Consider the following 20,282-nt stretch of genomic DNA (forward strand, 5'->3'; position numbering starts at 1 on the left):
TTTCCTGATTGAAGTTCATTGCTGTTACTTTAAGGTAGCTTTCAATGTCAAGTGACGTGAAGGTGTAATCTACTTTGTGCTTCATTTACTTTGCTGATGACAGGTGCGCAATAGTCTTGCGTCCAAACGGAAGGGGTGGTGCACTGGTGGGCTCGGGTGCAGCGGTCATCGCACCAACCGCATTCTGTCACCCTCGAAGACAGGAGACAGGAAGTGCAGGACGTCATCTGATTGCAGCCTGGACCAATCAGTGGCACTTTGGTGATCTGGTAGAGTTCAAATTTTGAAGTCAACACTCACGCTAGAAAATATTAGTCTGCCCTCTACCAGTCACAACTTCAAATGATGGTTCTTCACAGCCATTACATATTCTGTTAGTTGAAATTGTCAATGACATCACCTTGTTCCCAGTCGCCAGAAGCAGAGCTCCGGCGCCATGGCCGTCAAACAGCGCAACAGAAGACGTGACGGGTCGCGAGTCCAAGCGCAGGCTGACGTGCGGTGAGGCAAAGCGGGAGAAGCGCACCTGAAAAAGCAGCAAGGAATCATGTGATATGATGTATCAACAACACAAAAGAGGCACTTCACCATGCATCTAGGCTTAAAAACACACACATGAAAAGTGAACACACAAGCACCACTTATATGTGGAGTAACTGTAGCAAATAGACAAGCTGTCTGTCTTGTGTGTCCATCCATTCATGTCTATTTGACTATCAAATGCTCTTTCATAACTAGTCTCCAGCATTTACATACAAAAGGCCAAAATACATTTTTGTTATATTTTGTGAAGTAAATCTATTTAATAACTCACTCGTCATGTGTGAAAAAGGTGTCACTATATTGTGACCTAACGACTTCTCTACCACCTGCACGAGGAACAAAACGATAAAAAAATGGCGTGAGTGTCGCTCATTGTTTGTAGCTGTCAACTTTTGCTGTATTTCAGTTTCCTGCTCGCACGGACCCTGCACCACCATGATCAGGAAACATTTTTCCCCTCAGCTTTGCACGGACTCCTCTGTGGGAATAACACAGCAGTTGCACTGTTTGTTCGGCAAACAACAGCCCCTCCAACACATCCCCCACCTTAACCCGCCTAATACAATAAGCTGTAATTCACACCACCATTAACTCCTCCAGGCAGCCATTATTCTCAATGTAGCAAAGCTAACGGTGAACCGCTGGGGAGGTCGGACACTTGACAATATGTGTGAGAATGAGGAAGTATGCAGACAATCGCATCCAGTTAGAACCCCTTCACCACAGCCCACCCTACTCCACACAATACCAGAAAAGCCATCAACGTATGCATTGTAAAGGTCCAAAACAAGACCCTCAAAACTGACTCACAAGCAAAAATATTACATACACATACAAATAAAGAAATCAGCCCTCGACACAAGTTTGAGCGATCGACATAGAAATAGATGATCAGGAGTATTGTACAAAAAAAGTAATAAATAACCATGTTGAAATGTGACCAAAGTGTCTGATATTTTGGTTAAAAGCTGCTATATTCAATGAATTTAAGATCTTGGAAACTCAGTAAATTATGAAAAAAAATCCCCAATTTACACCAGTTTCACTGATTGGCAAAAAATGGTGCCTATAATGTCTATTATGCTTGAAAAATCTTAGTGTTTCCAGAAATGTAACAATAAGTTGACAATTGGCAGGGCTTTTACTTTATTTGGCTTTGAAATTAAGAAAGTGTTGGGAAAGAAATCCACTCTGGTCACGAATTTCACAGCTTAGCACAAATCTGGTAAAATATGTTAAAATAAATAAATAAATAAATCTCAAGGACTCGTGTCCAAATAAAAGGTCATCCATCTTAAGTGACTGTGAGCTTGAATATTTTTCAATTGTTTGAAGAATTGCATGAAAAAATACATTCACCATCAATTCTATTACACACGACAAATTTATGTGGACATTGACCTGAACACAAGGTCACCTTGTACCTCAACAATCTCACCTATGTCAACAAACAGCCTGAAATAATCATTGTTATCTGATTTGATCCTAAAATGTCATATATTAAAGTACGTTTAAATCACCTTACACTAACTTTACGCATTGGTGAAACACAATTGAGCTGGAACGAACGGTACGACAGCTGCATGGAAAAGGGCGGGATGGCATAGCCAATGGGAGGAGGGGGGAGTGGTGGGGTGCATCGGGGTGAGGTTGATGGAGTTTGGGGGGGTTCACGTTTATCGGCACGTTAATGGTCGAGCGACGGTCTTCGCTGACACGTTGCCTCGCATAACATTCCCAACTCAGCGAGAGTTGTGTGCAGCTGTTGCTGTGTGTTTTTTTTCTCCAGCAGCTGTCCTGTCAAATTAACTGTTCATTTATGCCAAGCAGAGACACAAGTATTGGGACCAGAGATTTATCAATAGAACAATCAATCAGGTGCTATCTTATTTGAAGATGCTATTATTAAGGCTCATTTTGAATTTCCAGATGTCATGGAAAATTTCTCCGATTGCTCATAAATTGCTTGAATGTATACTAAATCGACAAGGATAGTTTTTAAGCATGGGAAGCAAAGTTGGATGACCCACCATTGCTTGAGTGGCGTAAACCAGATGTTTAGAAAAAAATCTGCCTCTGAAGCAAGTTATCCTTGGCAACATGAGATTGGTCACGCTTGTCGACCATAAAAAGGTTGACAAAAAGGTCCAACAAGTAAAGACAAAAAATTGTCTGCTAAACTAGTTAACACAAAATACCCATTTTTTTGTCACTTCCGGTGGTCCTTAAAAACTAGACCTTTTAGAGAAAATTTGTCCCATTGCTACCAAAACTAAAGAATAATCAACATGGGGGGTGCTAAACTTTAAGGATTGGTCAGCACACAATGGATGCAAAGTTTTATGATTTGCTACGCAAGCCTCTAACCGAAGTTACAACTTCTTCAACAACAGCGATCGACTAATACTTCCTGACTTTATGCTTTCAAACACTAAAAGAATGGCAGCAGGTGCGAACGCCAACAAACAGCTGCCCTTTGTGCCGAGAGTGGAGCACCAAGTTGCCTCACTGAGCAGACGTCAAGCTGAGGGCTGTCATTCCCCAAAACTGGGGATTATGTTTCCTATCAAATATTTCCAACTAGAGTTGGAATCTCAATTTCCTGGAACAAAACCATTTCTTTTGGGCTCTTTAAAACCTGCCCCCCCAAAACATCCCAGAACGTCTCGAAAGAGCTACACCCATGCTATGTCTTTTTTGACCTCGAACATTTTTAACTAAGTAAACCTAATACTACATTAGCTCCTGGTTCATTGGTGAAGAACCTGTCTGGCATATCCTAGAGGTTCCTAAACATCCCAAGACAACAAAACCACTAAAAGCAAGGTCCTGGTACCTGAATGAGGCGTCCGTCATCAGTTCCCAGGAAGGCGACGGCGTGTCCATGGACCGGAAGCACTTTGATAGACGTCACTAGAGTTCCTGTGAGCTCTTTGTGCAAGTAGTCCAGACGTTGCACAAACTGGGTCACCTGCAGTCGATATTTGCCTTCTTTTCCTTCTTGGATACCCTCGTGTGGGTCGCATTCATCTGAGGAACTCTGCAGGGACATGAGAGCATCAAACATACAAACAAAGGTGAGGTTTTAACATGGTTAACAAGTGCAAAGCAATGATTAACTGTTCATTTTTTTTCTTTTTTTGTACAGGGGATTTGGAATTTTTGCCACTGCGGGCCTCCTTTGGTCTTTGATACTAAAGCTCGACATATCATCTTGCATGCGCCGACCGGCGGGTGTAAAAAGTGAAATCCAATCGGGTCGCCGTTGTAGTCAAGACAATAGCGACCCGTTAAGTGTGAGGTATATGGTGTCACTGATGGGTTCCCCGCGGTGATGCGGACAAGGTGAAGGCTGAGTTAAAAAAAAGAAAACAGGGAAAACTAGTGCCTTGTTGCCATCAATCTATCACATGACAAACCTATGAGTAACATAAGCTAGAGGAGGAGTTGCACTCACTATGAGAAGTAAAAATGAACAACAAACTGATGAATAATTAAAATAAAATGACATATAAGCAAAACAATGAGAAGTCACCAAAGATTAGGTTCCAAAAGTTCCTGTGATTGGAAAAACTGTGTGTGTAAACATTAGAATAACAGCTACATTGCTTCTTAAGTTAAAATGATCTAATATAGCACAAATAAGTATTCTGACTTCTAACCCTTTGCCAAGTCAGAGTTAATTAAGCTAATTTCATTAGAAGCATCCATGGTGAGCTCACTTGTGGCATTTACAGAGCCCTTCAAAGCTAAACATACCCAAAAGTCATTTGTCTGTGCTGTAGGTTGCCCACCCTGATTAAGATCAAGGGTTCGTCCAATACCTGTATGCCCTCCACCCGTGCCATTTGAGTGCTGGTGCAGAGGTCACAATGCAGTGAAGCTGAGAAAACAAGCAAAGTTGCGGCGCGGTCAAGCTGCCGGGTCAAGGACCATAAGAACCCCCCCCTTGTGGGTCATTAATGATTAATGTAAGCCGAGTCCCGCCGCTGAAGGCCATGACTAAAAACAAAGAGAGCAAGAAGGGGGTGAAAGGATTGCAGTGGATTTTCTACATCAAACTCTGGTTCCGCTCATTGCGTTTTTTTCCGACGCTCCAGCAGGCACAGACACAACAAGTGGCTAGCGAGCCGGCGACACTCTTTCGGCACGAGCAGTTCTCCACATGAGAAAAAAACTTTGCTGGTCATTTCCCGTGATGCATTGCAGTCCAGCGGTCCGTTACGAGCGTAGCCAGATGAAAGACGAGCTAAGGGGGTGGGAGGGGTTGGCTTAGCGCAGCTCAGGAGGCTTCGCACAACCCCCTCGTGCTTGAAAGTAGATCGCTCCCAGCGTTATATTATATCAAAAGGGATGGTTGTTAAAATAATGAAGAAAAAAATGCACACTTAAAATGTCTGGACAACAATACTACAGATTTGTTTCATGCAAGAGGGCAAAAACAATGGCAGTTAAGGGACTATTATAAAGGTCAACCAGCTAAAGTACATCTTGTACTTTTGTATAATTGAGAACTATTCTCAGTTAAAAGAATGGAGCCGTTTGTAAAAAGTGGGGTAGTGACATCCAAATTCCTAACAGGTGGATCCCTGCTTAAAGTACTGGATTTACTAATGGATTGGATTCAAAGAAACTTTGAAAACATTTTAAACACTATGAAAACCTTTACAAATTTTCTTACTGCAGTTGTTTGCCCTCATTTTCCTTTTGAATATGGGGAGGGGATATGGTTACGGCTCACTGCGTTGGCTAGATAGAAGGTTTCAGGTATGAGGGCCATTGCAAAACCTTGACTGTTTACCACGTTTATCAGATACAGTATCTGTGATTTTGCAATTCTACAAATAAAAGAGCAAGTATTTAACAATTTGATGTATAAATTGTGTCTGCGGACCTCAGTGGAAATATTTTGGGCATACATCGATAAGGATTTGCCATTCTGTTTTCCAAATGTCAACATGTCAATATTTGATATACTAATAGAAAGCACTGAGGCACAGTTGTAACAATTTTACATCTTGCCATGCAGTCCAATACTATTTAAAGTCAGAGCTGAGTGAATTCTAAAATACTTAGAATTGGTATGCTGAAGTTGTTCAAACTAAATAAAGTTGGTGCCGGTGGGCCAAATGGAATGGACAACCTTTGACATTGCGATCTGTAAACCGGAGAGTTTGTTGGCCTGAGGGCGTGCGCGAAAGTGAAATCTGAATGTACGTCTACCACCTGCACTCTCTCAACACACGTCCATCTGCAACACGACTCTCAGTGTCATACATGCACATTTGTCGCGACGCGTGTGCAGCCATTGTTGTGGCACTACGGTCAGTCGCAAAAAGCTGCCAATGAGGGAGCGCCGCTCGGCCTGGTTGGCGCCAGTGCACCGCCTGACGACGTGAGATTGGCCTGAACACACATGCTTCCTGAAGATGGCAACAGCAAAGATCTTGCTACTTTCAGGAATTTTGAAGGGAGTATGCCGATGATATGTCCATGTGTTTCTCAACAGAACTCATACTCCACTTTTTAGGCAGTTGGCTAATTAACTAATTAGTTGGTCTTTTTGTCCAAACAGCAGAATGTAATCCATTAAAGCCAGAATTTGTTAAAAAAATGATTCAGTCAGATCACGGTGTTCTCTGACATCCATAAAATGGAATGCTAACATATGAAAGACATTTTTTATTCACAGTGTGCACAGGTGCACCTAATGAAGTGGTGGGTGAAAAATGTTACTCCTGCTCCAGGGAATCTCAAATATAAGGAACTTTTCCATGCGTATACTTTCCGATGGCGTGGAAGCAAATGAGTGAGTCAGCAGGTCACTGACAAAAGAAAAAAATCCTGCTTGGAAGCGCCGGAATCTTCCTGAAGTCTGATCCATCAAATGGTCCCCATCCCAGTGCACGTCTTCATCCATTCACTTCTTCATTCATTAATCATAGAAGCATGTAATTGCCATTATGGACCAAGAAAGCTACTTTCTCTTACAAAAATGAAACTCAACTGACCCAGGTCCAAACTTAGAAGAGCAATCATATATCATGATGTTGACAAAGAACCAGCTGTCACATTCTAAAGCAAGAACCAGATTTTAGAACCACCAGCGAGAACCATAAGTTAGACCAGAGTCTTAATATATAGGTTACAATCTCTGTACTTGTAACACAAGTGTTAAAAGTTGGAATAAATCAAGCCTTGGTAAAGCCAAAATACCAACGGGGAAAAAAGGGCCATGTCAGAAATGATGTGAGAACCCAAATCCAGAAGCAACCAAAATCAAAGAGTTAAAACAAAAAATCAGAACCAGTAGCCAGAACCAAAAGCCACTTTTTAAGACTTGACATTTGAACTGTGTTCCCAACCAAAACAGCAGCATCACGAAATAAACTCAACTGAATCACAATGGCATCTTCTTAATTATTGGCCATTGGATGAAGGGAAGTTTTACATACACCATTTTATACAAACAACAGCAGCTGAATATGTTTTTTTTTCACTCCACAGACTTGTACATTTGCATGGAGTTGTCAGGAGCTCATGTTTATGAAAATGAAGGGGCGGGCTAACCAAAATGCAAAACAAAACGGCTTTTCCATTGTACACTGAATTCTCAGTAAAAATAAATGAAAATTTTCGGTGTAAAAAAGAGCCTGTATTTTTCTCCACTACGGTTACAGAGTTGCATGAGTCAGCTCAACGTGACTCAGCCATTTTACAAAACTGTATCATCAGAATTTTGTCGCCCCTTTCCAGCTGGATCACAAGGTGAAGATGAAAGATTGAAGAAATAGCCCGTCTTGTCTACGATTCCTGCTTGTTTATGTGTCTCCATTACTTGCGCGTACACGCCCACAACAACACACACACACACAAGTAAACACAGAAGGGGTGCTGGCACTGTGCTTGGATTACGTTAGTATGAAATGTCTGCAGCAGATGTTTGCTGGACTGTCAAAACATGTACCCAAGTGACCTCAAACTCCGAGATACCACAAATCTATTGGATCAGATGGCACTCAAACGCAATTTAAGTGGTAATAATCAGGGTTCCGTCGAATACAAGATAACTGAGGCTGAAAACCAAAAACCAATTATTTCACCTGAGAAAACCCACACAAGCAAGGGAAGAATATACAAGCTCCTGACAGAAAGTTGCGAACCTAAGATTAAACCCTTAATTTCAGAACGGTGAGGCTGACGTACTAACCAGAATTCCAGTGCAAACTGACAAATCGCTGAACTGTTTGTACATCTCTACTAACAATAAAAGTTATAATAAAAATAATATAATCAGTAATGTTCAAAATGTGCCCCAAAAAACCCAGATAAATTATACTTGGGTTGTAGTTCATGAGAGACCATCAACGACACTAAAAGAAATAGAATACTATCCTTGAGTTTGTTATCCTAATGGTGGCTTCATCTCCAAGGCAAAGTTTTCCGCACGCCTCTCTCATCTTTTTCCCACGCATGCGTGCGTTCGTGCATATGTCCGTCCAAAACTTTCAATTAGTAGTTGAAGTAGAAGCAATGCAGCCACAAGCCTGCGTGCTGAACTGGACTCTGTGATTAGAAATGTTTTTAAAAGACAGAAATGACTTCTCAGTCATCCTACGGCAGTGAGAGAACAGTGTTGAAATCCAAGTTTTGGGAACGATTATGAGAAGAATCCCTTTAATTGTAGCACCCAGACTTCAACTAGACAAAGGTGAACCCCTAACACTATCAATTAGGCCTTAACTTGACTTCTAACCCTTCAAATTATTATTTTTTGGATGGTGCATCTGGCTAGTGTTCATTTCCCTGCACATTAACAGTGTGACAAAGATAACCCTTTTGTCTGTTTGTCCGTCTGTTCTTTGTTGGTCTTCCTGGTAAAATCAAGAAGAAAAAAAGAGAACAGCCAGATTGATCATTAACTCAACAGAGCCACCACACTATCAACTCATAGGGGGAATTTGACAAAAGCAAAGAGGAAGCGAAGAAATTAATCAACTAACCGAGTTTAAGCTCTATCAGTTAAAATCGGAAAAATTCAATTCGAAGTCTGTTGTTTTTTGTCCTGGATTAAAACTGTCAGAGCGACAAAAAGCTATACAACCTAGTGGTGGTGAGCGGTATAGAAGATTTTCCAATTAAATCTTGCATAGCTACTACTTTTATTTTCAAAATCCTATTTTTCTTTTTAGAAAGAAAATGTGAAAACCGGCATTTGCAGAGTTAACATCTTTGTTTACTGTACTGTGCTCATCTCACATTTACAGTAGTCGTTATTTTCCAATGTGCATAAGTTGAGCAAAAGCCGGACAGGATCGGACAAGATGAAGTAAGAACATTCATTCTTTTATGGCTGCCGAAGATCCACTCGCACCGCCACCCTTTCGTGAACGGTGGCACGACATGCTGCGACTTGCTGAGATCCAAAACAAAACAAAAACTCGGGCTTTAGCAACAAACCCCTCTTTTACCTCATACACACAATCAAAGAACAAAAAAGAACGACAACAAGGATGACGTCGAAGGTGTGTTCGTCAGGGTGCAATCACGCACAGGTCTTCCAGGTGTACGCAATGACGAGAGGTGGACACCTGCATTCTCACACTAGACCCTCAATGACGCCATGTCCGTGCGTGCGAGGGTGCCGCCAAAAAGTACAACCAAGTCAGCACGTGGGGGTCAAAATGACGATGAGATTAGCATGGATTGCGAGAAAAAGAAGCAAATGCTGATTGGTTTTAAATTCAATCTTCCAACTGATTGATTACGCGGTGCCTGGGTATACGCCCAGCTTTTTGAGCAACGTTCATTTTAATGAGCTTTTCATGAGAAAATAGGCGACACATTGATTTCATGCTGACTCCAAACATTTTTCATGATGAGGACTGCGCACAGGCAAGAACGTGATGTATCGTACTCTCGTGCTTTCTAATGAAATGGATTTAATAAATAGGAATACATTTGAGGTGCTTCAGATTTGACATAACATGTGCAATGGCCGTTCAAATTACGTTAACTTGGACGCGTGACAGTGAATACTAATCATGTTTGATTGAGGATGATGAAGATCCAATGCATTTGGAATGAGGAGGCATTCTTTATTTTTATTGGTTTAAATTGCCTATTTAAAATGCATTTTTTTCCAGAAAATATTCTAATCTAAAACTGATCTTTTCATGACTCTATATTATTGTGCAGTTGCAGTTAAATTGAATTTTGTTTATATTTGGCTTTTCTCTTGGTTTATTTTAGCACTTTTTAACTAATTCAATCTATCATAGTGTTGTACTATAATTACATCACTGAAAATAAAAATAGAAGAGTGATTCAACATCCAAAAACAGTCACCACAAACTCCAATTTTATTTTAATATAATTATATAGCCTTTTATTTGAAGAAAAAAAACCCTACTAATTATTTTGGTTTTCTTTAAACTAATTTTTAAAAACAGATTCAATTTGATCTTTTAAAATCTTTAAAAAGATTTAGCATACTCTTTTGTTTACCATATTTCCAATCATTTTCCTTTATCTCTGCCTCTTTTCTCCCAATCATCCAAATTTTCAAATTCAATTGAAATGTGTTTTAAACCTTACCTACCATGTTATTTTTTCCGTAATCAACTTTTCACTCCATATTTTCTTCGTACGCATTTCCCCCTTTACACACCTTAACCTTTCTCAATTCTCCATTCACTGAAATTGATTTTCTACTGCTCTTCTTCATTTTTCTCCCACTATTTCCTGCCTCTATTTAAATATTTGTAGAATAAAAGTTATTCCGCTGTTGCCCAAACATCCAGCAATGCATGCGTGAGTCATCATTAAAAACATCCATCATGAACTAGAATTAGGAGGCTCACTGGCGATGACAACCGCCACTTAAAAAAGTTCAAACATGCTCTTTCCGCTTTCAGTGCTCGCCAGATTCCTTCTGAGACTTTTTTCCCCCCTCCAGCAGCAGCAGCAGTGCACACACACACACACACACACACACACACACACACACACACACACACACACACACACAAAAAGACCAAAATAAGCTTCTGTGTGCTGGAGTGTGTTCCAGCGCCAGACAATCTTTATGAATTTATGAGCCCTTTTATCATATCTAAGGCCAGCAAAGACTACCTGCCAGATGCTCAGCGGCCCAGTTGAAAACAAGGGACAAGGTGGATGAGGCACCCATACACTGTAGTTGAGTAAAAGTACAGTTACAATATTTAAAAAATCTAATTGAAAAGTTTGCTAACTATACAATATAAGAATTGCCTTTGACTGATTATTCTGTGCCATTTATTCATCCAGACTTAAAAAAAATAAAATATTTTTGCTGGACTTTAGTGCTGTCTGGTTCTCTTTTTTTGTATTTGTCACATGAAGAAAGTGAGAAAAGTCAATAGCTTGTTTTGTTAGAGGAAGATTAGCAAATTTAAGATCCAAATTCCTTGGCACAAAGTAGGTTGAAAAATAAACACTGGCTCACAATGCAGATGTCTGCAAGGTGGAAAAATATTGTAAATTTAACGAGGCAACGTCTGACCATAAGACTGATTGGAAGACAAGCAGTTGGACAATCCAAAAGAGATAAAAGCTCAATAAAATGTCAAAAGGGTGTCGTTAAAATGAGCAGCAGGTGTTCTGCTTGGCTAAGAGGAACATAGAGGTGAAATGTAACCGTCGAAATCCTGGTAAGATCTTGACGTGACCACACAGATCACATCCAGGAACAAAAGATGAACAGCAGTTGTTCCGCTCACTGGTAAAAACAACTCTGTTTTACAGTTTCTTCTTTCTTTATGACTTTTTCCATGTTTGATTATATTCGAGTTTTGAAAATGTTGCAATATTTTTTTAGAGCTTTTCACAAGGTGTACTTCTTTTATTTGACTCATTTTACCTGTACATATATTTAGATAATATTAGCTCAATATATTTTTTCTGACAGGGTTTATCTTTTTTCTTAAATGCATACTACATTAGTACATATATTTTTCATCTGTCCATCTCTTTCCAGTCTCAATTTTCTTCTAATTTTATTTATAAAACATATTTACATTAATAAAACATATTTCCATGAATGTATTGGCTTTTCTTTACTTTATTGGTGCACTATTTTTTTCATTTACCAGTATTATGTTGTTTTTGTTGCTTATTTTTACAACTATTAATATTTTTTTTACTTTTTCCATTTTCTTTTGATCTTCCTGGGAAATAACACTTAGATAACAATGTCATTTTTAACTTCAAAAATGTTTATTCTCTTGCAATATGTACTTTGAATGGTTCAGTGCTTGGCCTGTTTATATCATTATTATCATCACCATCTTATCTTCTAAATGGAAATTTAACTCAACTGCCTAATGTCTTTTTGATGGGATTTCTTGTACTACTTATTTTGTGTTGTTTTTGTAACTGTTCTGTACATTCAATAAACCTGCCTTGCTTGCGTTCGCTGTACAAACAACAAGTCTGATAAGGACTCGTTTGCTTATTGCACATCGAGAGAGACAAGTTGCCATGTACTGTGGTGACTGACAACTTCATATATGCTTGTAACATCTAGACATCCAAGAAACTATGACGCAAGAAATAAGACAACACTATTGACTGACACATTGATTCTATTCGGGAGTCTGCTGGTAGTGGTGACGTTTTGAGAGGGGCAAGTGGCTGTAAATGTTCACTGTAAATAAAGCGCTTTGTCAATGATATTGGAAAACACGACACACATGATTGATCCCGGCATGGCAGTGAGCTTTTGGCTGAAGTCCGGGATACTTTGTCCTAAAATGGACGCTTTATGTGAGCAGAGATGTGCAAGGCTGAAGCTGATGTAACTGCACCAAATATGGTCGATTAGAGTGGACGGCATAACACTTTGAACTCGTTCCTACTCTTTTATCCACATGTGTCTTAAGTGGAAAAATTCCAAAATTCCACCCGTGCAAATCAAGGAGGAGATCACAGAAGATAAAATGGCTATTAGAAGATTTGCTGTGCCTCTTAGCTAATGTATAAATTGGACATGAATAGAAAGGAAAAAAACAAAAGTATTCACAGAACCAATTGGAGAGGAAATTTTAGCGAGCTGTCCGGCAGTACTCACCACATTGTAGCACGCCTTCCCATCGGAACCGGTGAAGTGATACGGGTCCACGGTGTTGCAGTCCTTCATGTACTTCCGGAACATGGTATTGAGGTGCTTGATACTGATGGCGCACACGGCCGAGTTGGCGGTGGGCTCGCTGGAGTTGGGTTTCCCACGGGCGAAGGCGGCGAAAAGCACGTCGTCTCCTTCCTCAATCTTTAAGAATAAAAACCCAAAAACATTTAAACATGAAAAAGCAGGTCAAGCTTAACCATCTCTAAAAGTCATTAAAAAACGTACCTGTAAGTGCCGCTGTAGTTCCTTGCCAACCTTGGTCACGTGAGCCGCCTGCAACAAGTTGAACACCTTGCTGGGTTCGACCGAGCGCCGTCGTCGCTTGTCGGCGCTGATGCACTCCAGCGGTATCTCCACGTAGCGGCGGATGACTAAATCCGAGGAGCACATCCTCACGAGCCGCGTGTGGTAAGCCGGCGAGTCCCGGCTCACTCGCTGGACCGTTAGAAAGTACGCGTAGGGCCCGCTATGGAAGGAGTGAACGTAGCGCAGATAGTAGTTCCCCCGCAGCGACGGGATCAGATCCATGTGGGACAGTTTGGAGAAGAAGGTGAACCCGTCTTGGCTCGTCTTCATCTTTCTCATGGACAGGGTGTGAGGGCGAGTGGCGCCAACCCCTGAATTCCCCGAACCGGGAATCTCTGAGTTGCCGGCGAAGAAATGGATGACGTTGCTCTCCACGCTAAGCACCCGCGAGCCCGACGGTCCAACCACCACGTCGGCGTCGGCGGGTATCCCGCTGCCGGGTGAGACTTTGTCGGCGAAGCAGTAAACGTCCTCGTCAACCGTCTTGGGACTGATGTCGTCGTCAAGAACGTGGCGGCGACAGACGCCGTTGTCCGCCGAGCCGCAGCTGAATAAGCCTTTGTCGTACATATTCTCCACCACGAGGGCTAAATTGTGGTTATCGGTCTTACCGGCAGAGCCGGAGCCGCAGGTCTCGTTGCCGAGTAGCGGCCCGGTGCGGTACGCGGAGAGCTTGGTAAGGTTGGGCGCTAATGCGTAGATACGGTTGACGGTGCCTACATAGATGACGCCATCCAGCGTCACCATGTTCTCCACCGGGAACTCGGCGGTGAACGTCGGGAGAAAATGTTCCTCCGAGTGGTTGACTTTGGACGAATTGGAGGTCGCAATGCTCCACCCAAGCATGAAGGACCACCACAACAACCACATGGCACGCAAAGTTTGCAGGAAGCGAAGTTTCATCCTGATGGAGAAACGTCAAAAAGTGAGAATGTATCCAAAAGTTAATCATGTGCACAGACGGTTTTATTCCAAATAGTTTGACCTTATTTTTTAATATAAATTAGTTATGTTAAACAAAATCCTTAAACATAATTTGTTTGCAACCATATTTTGTGCTACATCATTCATTTGCAACATGACAAAAAAGGGGGAATTGTGTTTTATTTTTCACTTGAATTAAATGCTTTTATATGGATGAATGTGGGGATAGTTCTGTTCAATTTGGAGTTGGAAAAAAAGACTGCTTTTCCCCTCACTCCTCACAGCATTTTTAAGGCAATTTGATCAGGACCCACAAATCCAGGTGACCCGGAATTGTGATTGCTACATACCTAGTCGAGATGGGCCATTTTAGTTTGGGGGATTAAAAACACAACACAAAATGCAGGTGTCATCAAATTTTCCGACTGCAGCAAGCGGTATCTCTGAGTGAACCGACACATCATAACGGCTTCTCTGGATTTTGTACGAAAGCCCCACAAATACTTCATTTCGGCATCGGCAATTTTGCAGGGTTCTGTGTCTGAAAGGGCCTTCACAGGCATAGAAGCACTTGACTTAAAGACAGCGAAGCCTCTAGGGAGCGTTAAGATAAACTCAATTAAAAGCCAAGAGGCGGGAGGGGACCCTGGTGGGCCGATAAATCACCGGGCGACTCAATAGGGACACGCGGTGCGGGTGACATGGGGGGGCGGGGGGATTAAGGGAAGGATCTGTTTGGTTGTCATAGTTTTGTGGTGCTGCAGTAGAATTTTCAAAATGTGCATTTGAATGTAGGCTGAGCTTGACGTGGTTGTGACACATGTATTGTCAAAGGCATTCAAAACAAATCATCTTGACATGATGGACACAGATGCAATCCTACTGTCTATGGCATATGTCTATTATGCCCCGCCCACACACACACTTCCATTAGGGAGAATAAATAAAAAAAACCTTTACAATTTAATTTGATTATTTAAATGGCAGTGGGGAACATGCTCACACAAAAATCATTATGTCGGGGAATAATGGAATGAAGATAGAGGGTCTGCTGACAACAATGACCATACTGTAGGGTCCCAATGGGTGGTTTTCTTCTGACTGTTTCTTTTATTAACAAATTGAAAAATAATATTAACAGATCATTCATTCATTTTCTGTAACTGTACGTATCCCCTCACTATGGTTGCGGGAGTGCTGGAGCCCCTCCCTGGTAATTATGGGTAGAAGGTTGGGGACACCCCAACTGGTCGCTAGCCAATCGTACGGCACGTTAAGACAAATAACCTTTAGTACACACGCACACAATCACACCTATGGACTGTATATACAGTTTGTGTGTACGAAGCATGACAGTTGACCTGAAGTTTGTATTTTTATAAGTTGTTTGCTGGAAGTAAAACTGTCCAGTATGTATTTTCAAAAATATGTTCATGTCAATCGCCAAAATGATGACAATCTAAAATAAATGAATAGATAAATGCACCAATTAAAAGTCCGATTCTCCTGATTTTGAGGGTTTGCCGAGGCCTCCCAGCTCAAGCTGCAACCCGACCTCGGATAAGCAGAAGATGAAGAGGATAAACATTACAAGATTAAACTAAGTTTAAAAAGCTTTAAAAAAGTAAATAAGCAATTAAGAATATATCTACATAATTTGCACTCATACAGTGTCGATTGAGTTTCTCCTTTATTTATATGCTAGAATGTTATTAGTATTTGTACTATGAAAAAAAACTTTTCTGGAGCTTTTGGAGTAACTTTTAAGTGCATAGCAAGAATTAGTATTGCCTGAACTAGATGCCACTGTAGTTGCCTGAAAAAATTAAAAAGTGAATCACAATCACCATTATGTGTATTGTATGTGTTTAGGGATGCACCTGTAAAGCATAAAAAGCAATGCTAGTGTAGGAAGGTCACAAAAGATGTGGCACTTTTCCGAATTGAGGAGGAAAGTGAGTCATGCTGAAAGTACACGCACAAATGCAACGAACGCACACTTGCATGGGCAGCACAGGCACACAATGCGTACGTTCAAACCCAGATCAACAACATCCACATAAATTAAAGCCATTTCCACCAGTACATAGTGATTGATATCAATAAGCAATTGGAGTCACCTGCTCGTTGGCGTTCAAATCATATTCCGCACGAAAACTTCACCAAGTTAGTCCAAAACAAGGGCAAAGCTGCTTCGACTGATTTTTCCTCTTGTTATTTTCGCCCAAAAAAGACGCAAATGCACTTATTTTTGTAGTTTTTCTTGTTGTTTTTTGTCAGTGAGCACGGATGCGTGCGCGCAGCCGAGTCGATCCGAGCCGATGCTGCTGCTTTGCCTCTCGGCTGGGTGCGCGCTCGCTCCCCTCCGCGAGCGTGGCCTCGAACCACGCCCACCACGCTGCGACGTCACCTGGTCCCCCATGTAACCCACCTTTCCACCGAACCGTTCAGGTGAAATTCTTTGGCCCATTTAAACAACTCAGCTTCGATATTATTCACTTTCAAACGCTTTTCCTTGTCAGAATTGCCGGGTGCTGGAGTGGGGCAAAAGGCGGACTACACCCTGGATTGGTCGCCAGTCAGTCATAGGGAAGCCATAGAGACTGACAACCATTTGCCGAGTGACACTTATTATTGCAGGCCAGGGAGAAAAGATGCAAACTCCACACAGCAAGGCCCATACTACACCCTAGACTGGTCGCTAGTCAGGCGGAAGGCACATGGAGAGACAAACGACCATTCGCAATCAGTCAAATTGGATTGGGTGTCTTGTGCAGTCAATTAATTCATTTCTGAACTCAAATAACTCCTATTAATAAATGTTTCTAGTTTATTGTATTGATCTGTAAAGCATGCGTCCATTTTATCAGTCCCATTTGTGCTGTTTTATTAGTTATCTACATAGTTAGGGTTGAGAGAGAGAGAGTGATTACTATTAATTAGGAAGTCTTTACCACAGTCCCTACCATTATTCCTTCCTGGAGAATTTATGCAAGACATTTTTTAATGTATTGACCCACTGAAATTGACGTAATTTCAAAGCTATTTGCAGGATTCTTAAGATGAACATTCCAAGAGTCTTTGTTCTGGTAATTTTATTTATTTTTGTGTCATTTAGCACTGACAGAGCCTCAAAGACATCTCATGAACGCATGTTTCATAATGGAACAGGAGGTCCACCATTTCATCTTAAAGCGGTCTTATTTTTTTCAAAGTTTCCCTGAATGTTTCGTCACATTACTTTCCAGTTGGGTTGACCATTAAACCCTAGGAGTCAACATGGAGCGCAAGGACAGCACTTGTCATTTCCTCTGCACCTGACGCGGGCGTCCACAAACTGAGTCACACGCGTAGCGACGACTCGCCGAGCCGTAAATAACGAGCTGCATGGCCACAGAGTGTCGTGAATCACGGCCAAACATTCCTTTGTGCCACTTCCTGAAAGAATGCGGGAGTCACACACACTCACTCACACACACACACACACACACACACACACACACACACACACACACACACTGCCTCCATAATGAAGGCGTCGATGACCGGTCAAGTGTCGAAAGGATAAACGTTTGTCCTGGTTCCATACAGAATAAAACGTCACTCCTCAAATTGTGTTTTCATTTTTTTCAGTTCTATTTGTGGTTAGCACATCCGACTCACCATTCTGCGATCGAGGGTTCAAACCCACACCCAATGTGGAGTATGCATGTTTGCCCAGTAAGTGGATTTTCTCCAGGTACTTTGGTTAGCTCCCACATTCCTAAAACATGCACGTTAGGCTGGATGAACACTTTAAAATTGTCCTTATGTACAAGTTTGAGCGTGAATGCTTGTTATTTTCAGTGTTCAGTGTGATTGGCTGGCGACCAATTCAGGGTGCTCCCCGCCTTCTGCCCACAATTGGCTGGGATAAGCTCCAGCACCCTTATGACCCTCAGAAAAATGAATGAATTGAAGTTTTAATTAGCGTAAGAACATCAATTGCTTCTGGGATACATGCATTGACTCATGTCCTGCCATTAAGAGCGATGGATGGCCAATCCATTTGAATTGGGAGGAGGAACTGGGGTGCCCAAATGGATTAGACGTCTGTCGCTGTCAGTTGGAGCCAAGTCTCTGCACTCATGCGTGAAAAATTCTTCACACAATAGTCTTAGTGTGAGAGTTTTCTCTCAGCGTCACAGTTAGTTTTTGGCCAATAGATGTTAGTTCATTATCAGTTCAGCTCTCTTGTGTACAAACAGTGCATTATGGGTATAATTAGTAAGAGTGCTGTATGATTGAAGAACACCGACAGGGTCAAAAGAATGGGTAGAACTCAGTTTTATGACATGCAACTCTAATGTTTAGCAACAACAACAACAATACTGCCTCTAGAACACACAACGAGCCCATCTAAAAAAACATGGACATATTTACTAAGAAGACAAACCTTGGAAACTTAGTGTAGTACTATAGAATGTGTGTTACTTCTCAAGTTTCCATTTTCCAAAAGTTTTTGATGAAGTTGTGCATGCAATGATGTGTTTACTTGAAAAATCCTGTTTTGTGTTGATACATGACATTTGGTAGGAATACATTTCTCAAGAAGCCATGCCTAAAAAAGAAACATAATTGTTACCATGATGAATAAAAGGCTTATTTGGGGAGTGGGCAAGGCTTCTACAAATCTATACTCTTGAAGATTTTGTCAGATTTTTGTCAGATTTTGTGAAAAAGATCACTTGCTGGTTGGATTACTCAAATAATACTAATAATATATGGGTTTGACATAAACATGAAATGTCGGTTGACGGTTCTATCGTGAGTAGGCCAACACGAAAAGCTCAAAAAGCCACACCTGAAAGAAAAAAAATGGGTATCATTTGAGATTTTTATCTCCTTTCCATGCATCTTTTAAAGCCCACATAACATCTTGACATTTTCACATGAAATTTGTTAGTAATCACGAATAGACTTACAAAAAAGTCACAAAATGTCACACTGTAAACAGAACTGGAAGACTGACATTTTGCGCTCAGTTTGGCAACTTTGTCACCATTCCTTCAAAGACTATCCCTATTTTTTTCCCACTTGCCCCAAAAATCTGTTTACAACCCTGGGGATTTTTTTTAAAACTCATTTTTGGGGAGATTATGGAGGAGGGTAAAAAGTGGTGTGCGTTCTAGTGAGGAAAACACTTCCCATCGTTCTTGTCAGTCTGATTAAAGAGAACAGTTTGGCTTGGTCTCAGGGCACACGTGCTTACACACACAGGGGTGTGTCTTGTATACGTACCAGTGTGTTTGTGCTCCCAACGGGTGTGTCTGTGTGGTCATTGTGGTCCTCTAGTGTTGTTATCCTTAGCCATGAAGTGGGAAAAGAGCTAGCAGAAATGAGGACCACGAAGTCGGAATGTGGAAAAGCTCCTGATGTGGTTCTGGTTCTAATGTCGCAGCACGCCGTCCTGGAACCGCAACACCTGCAATATAACAAACTGTACACAAGTTCTATTTTCTGTGCATGCAGCTGGCCTGTCAAAACACAACACATGAGTTATATATCTTACAATGTATACAACATTTGAAGGTATGGATATTTCTGGTCATTGGACTTTCACAGGCTTGATATTTTTCTGCTGTCACAATACAGGAAATCAAAGGAGGAAGGATAGGAAATGAGTTGGCCGAGGGTCTCCGTACCGCTGTCTGCATCTGACATGTTAAATGACCCACCGCATTTCGCTTGGCGGCATGGATGTCAGAATCAGATCAACAGTGGTTGGTTCATCTCACAAAGCATCTTTCATGTCTGAAGCTCTGATCACCGCTGATGCAGCGGAAATCAGAAAAGGAGCACAACAACCCACAGAAACCCACTCAGGGAATGAGAATTTTTCAGTGCCATTGGTTGTCCAGACCATTTGCATCTGTTAGTTGATCCCTCATGTCAAATCACAAAACATATGCTGTTAAAAAGATTAGTATGCACTCAAAAATGTTATGTATACAAGGAAAAACCAATATGTTTATCTGTAAAATTCGATGTTTGCCCAAAATTACAATACAGACGACATTTGGCGACTAACTATAAATTTGATACGTTATTTACATGTTTTTGTCACTTGAAATCGATATGTTGCGGCTGTAAATTATGTTTTCCCTTAAATTCGTGTGGTATAGTTAACTTTCAGTATTTTTCATAGAGTTATCTATATGGAAAGTTACTACAACACACAAAAAACTTATTTCGCCATGGCAACCGTTTTGTATTTTGTACTTAACCATTATAGGCCCTAGAGGGAGATGTTGCATTACCAAAATATTGATATTTGATCAAAAGTACCTCAAGCATCCAA

The 20,282-nt window shown here is 41.2% G+C and overlaps 1 protein-coding gene across 2 annotated transcripts in view; it reads right to left on the reverse strand.

Moving 5' to 3' along the window:
- The window catches only part of LOC144187165 (hepatocyte growth factor receptor-like), a 32,040-nt gene extending 15,761 nt beyond the window's left edge, over positions 1-16,279 (reverse strand). Inside the window, exons 1-6 of one of the 2 annotated variants that reach the window (XM_077710602.1) lie at positions 16,063-16,279; positions 12,938-13,922; positions 12,656-12,853; positions 3,380-3,583; positions 401-526; positions 90-266 (exon numbers count right to left, since the gene is read on the reverse strand). In XM_077710602.1, the coding sequence (XP_077566728.1) occupies positions 90-266; positions 401-526; positions 3,380-3,583; positions 12,656-12,853; positions 12,938-13,921 (1,689 nt within the window). In that variant the 5' untranslated portion in view covers position 13,922; positions 16,063-16,279. The remainder of the gene's footprint in view (positions 1-89; positions 267-400; positions 527-3,379; positions 3,584-12,655; positions 12,854-12,937; positions 13,923-16,062) is intronic. The other variant, XM_077710600.1, reaches the window with a different exon arrangement.
- Between the last annotated feature and the right edge of the window lie 4,003 nt (positions 16,280-20,282).

Source organism: Stigmatopora nigra, chromosome 2 (genome assembly GCF_051989575.1).
Source record: "Stigmatopora nigra isolate UIUO_SnigA chromosome 2, RoL_Snig_1.1, whole genome shotgun sequence".
In the NCBI taxonomy this organism is placed as follows: Eukaryota; Metazoa; Chordata; class Actinopteri; order Syngnathiformes; family Syngnathidae; genus Stigmatopora; species Stigmatopora nigra.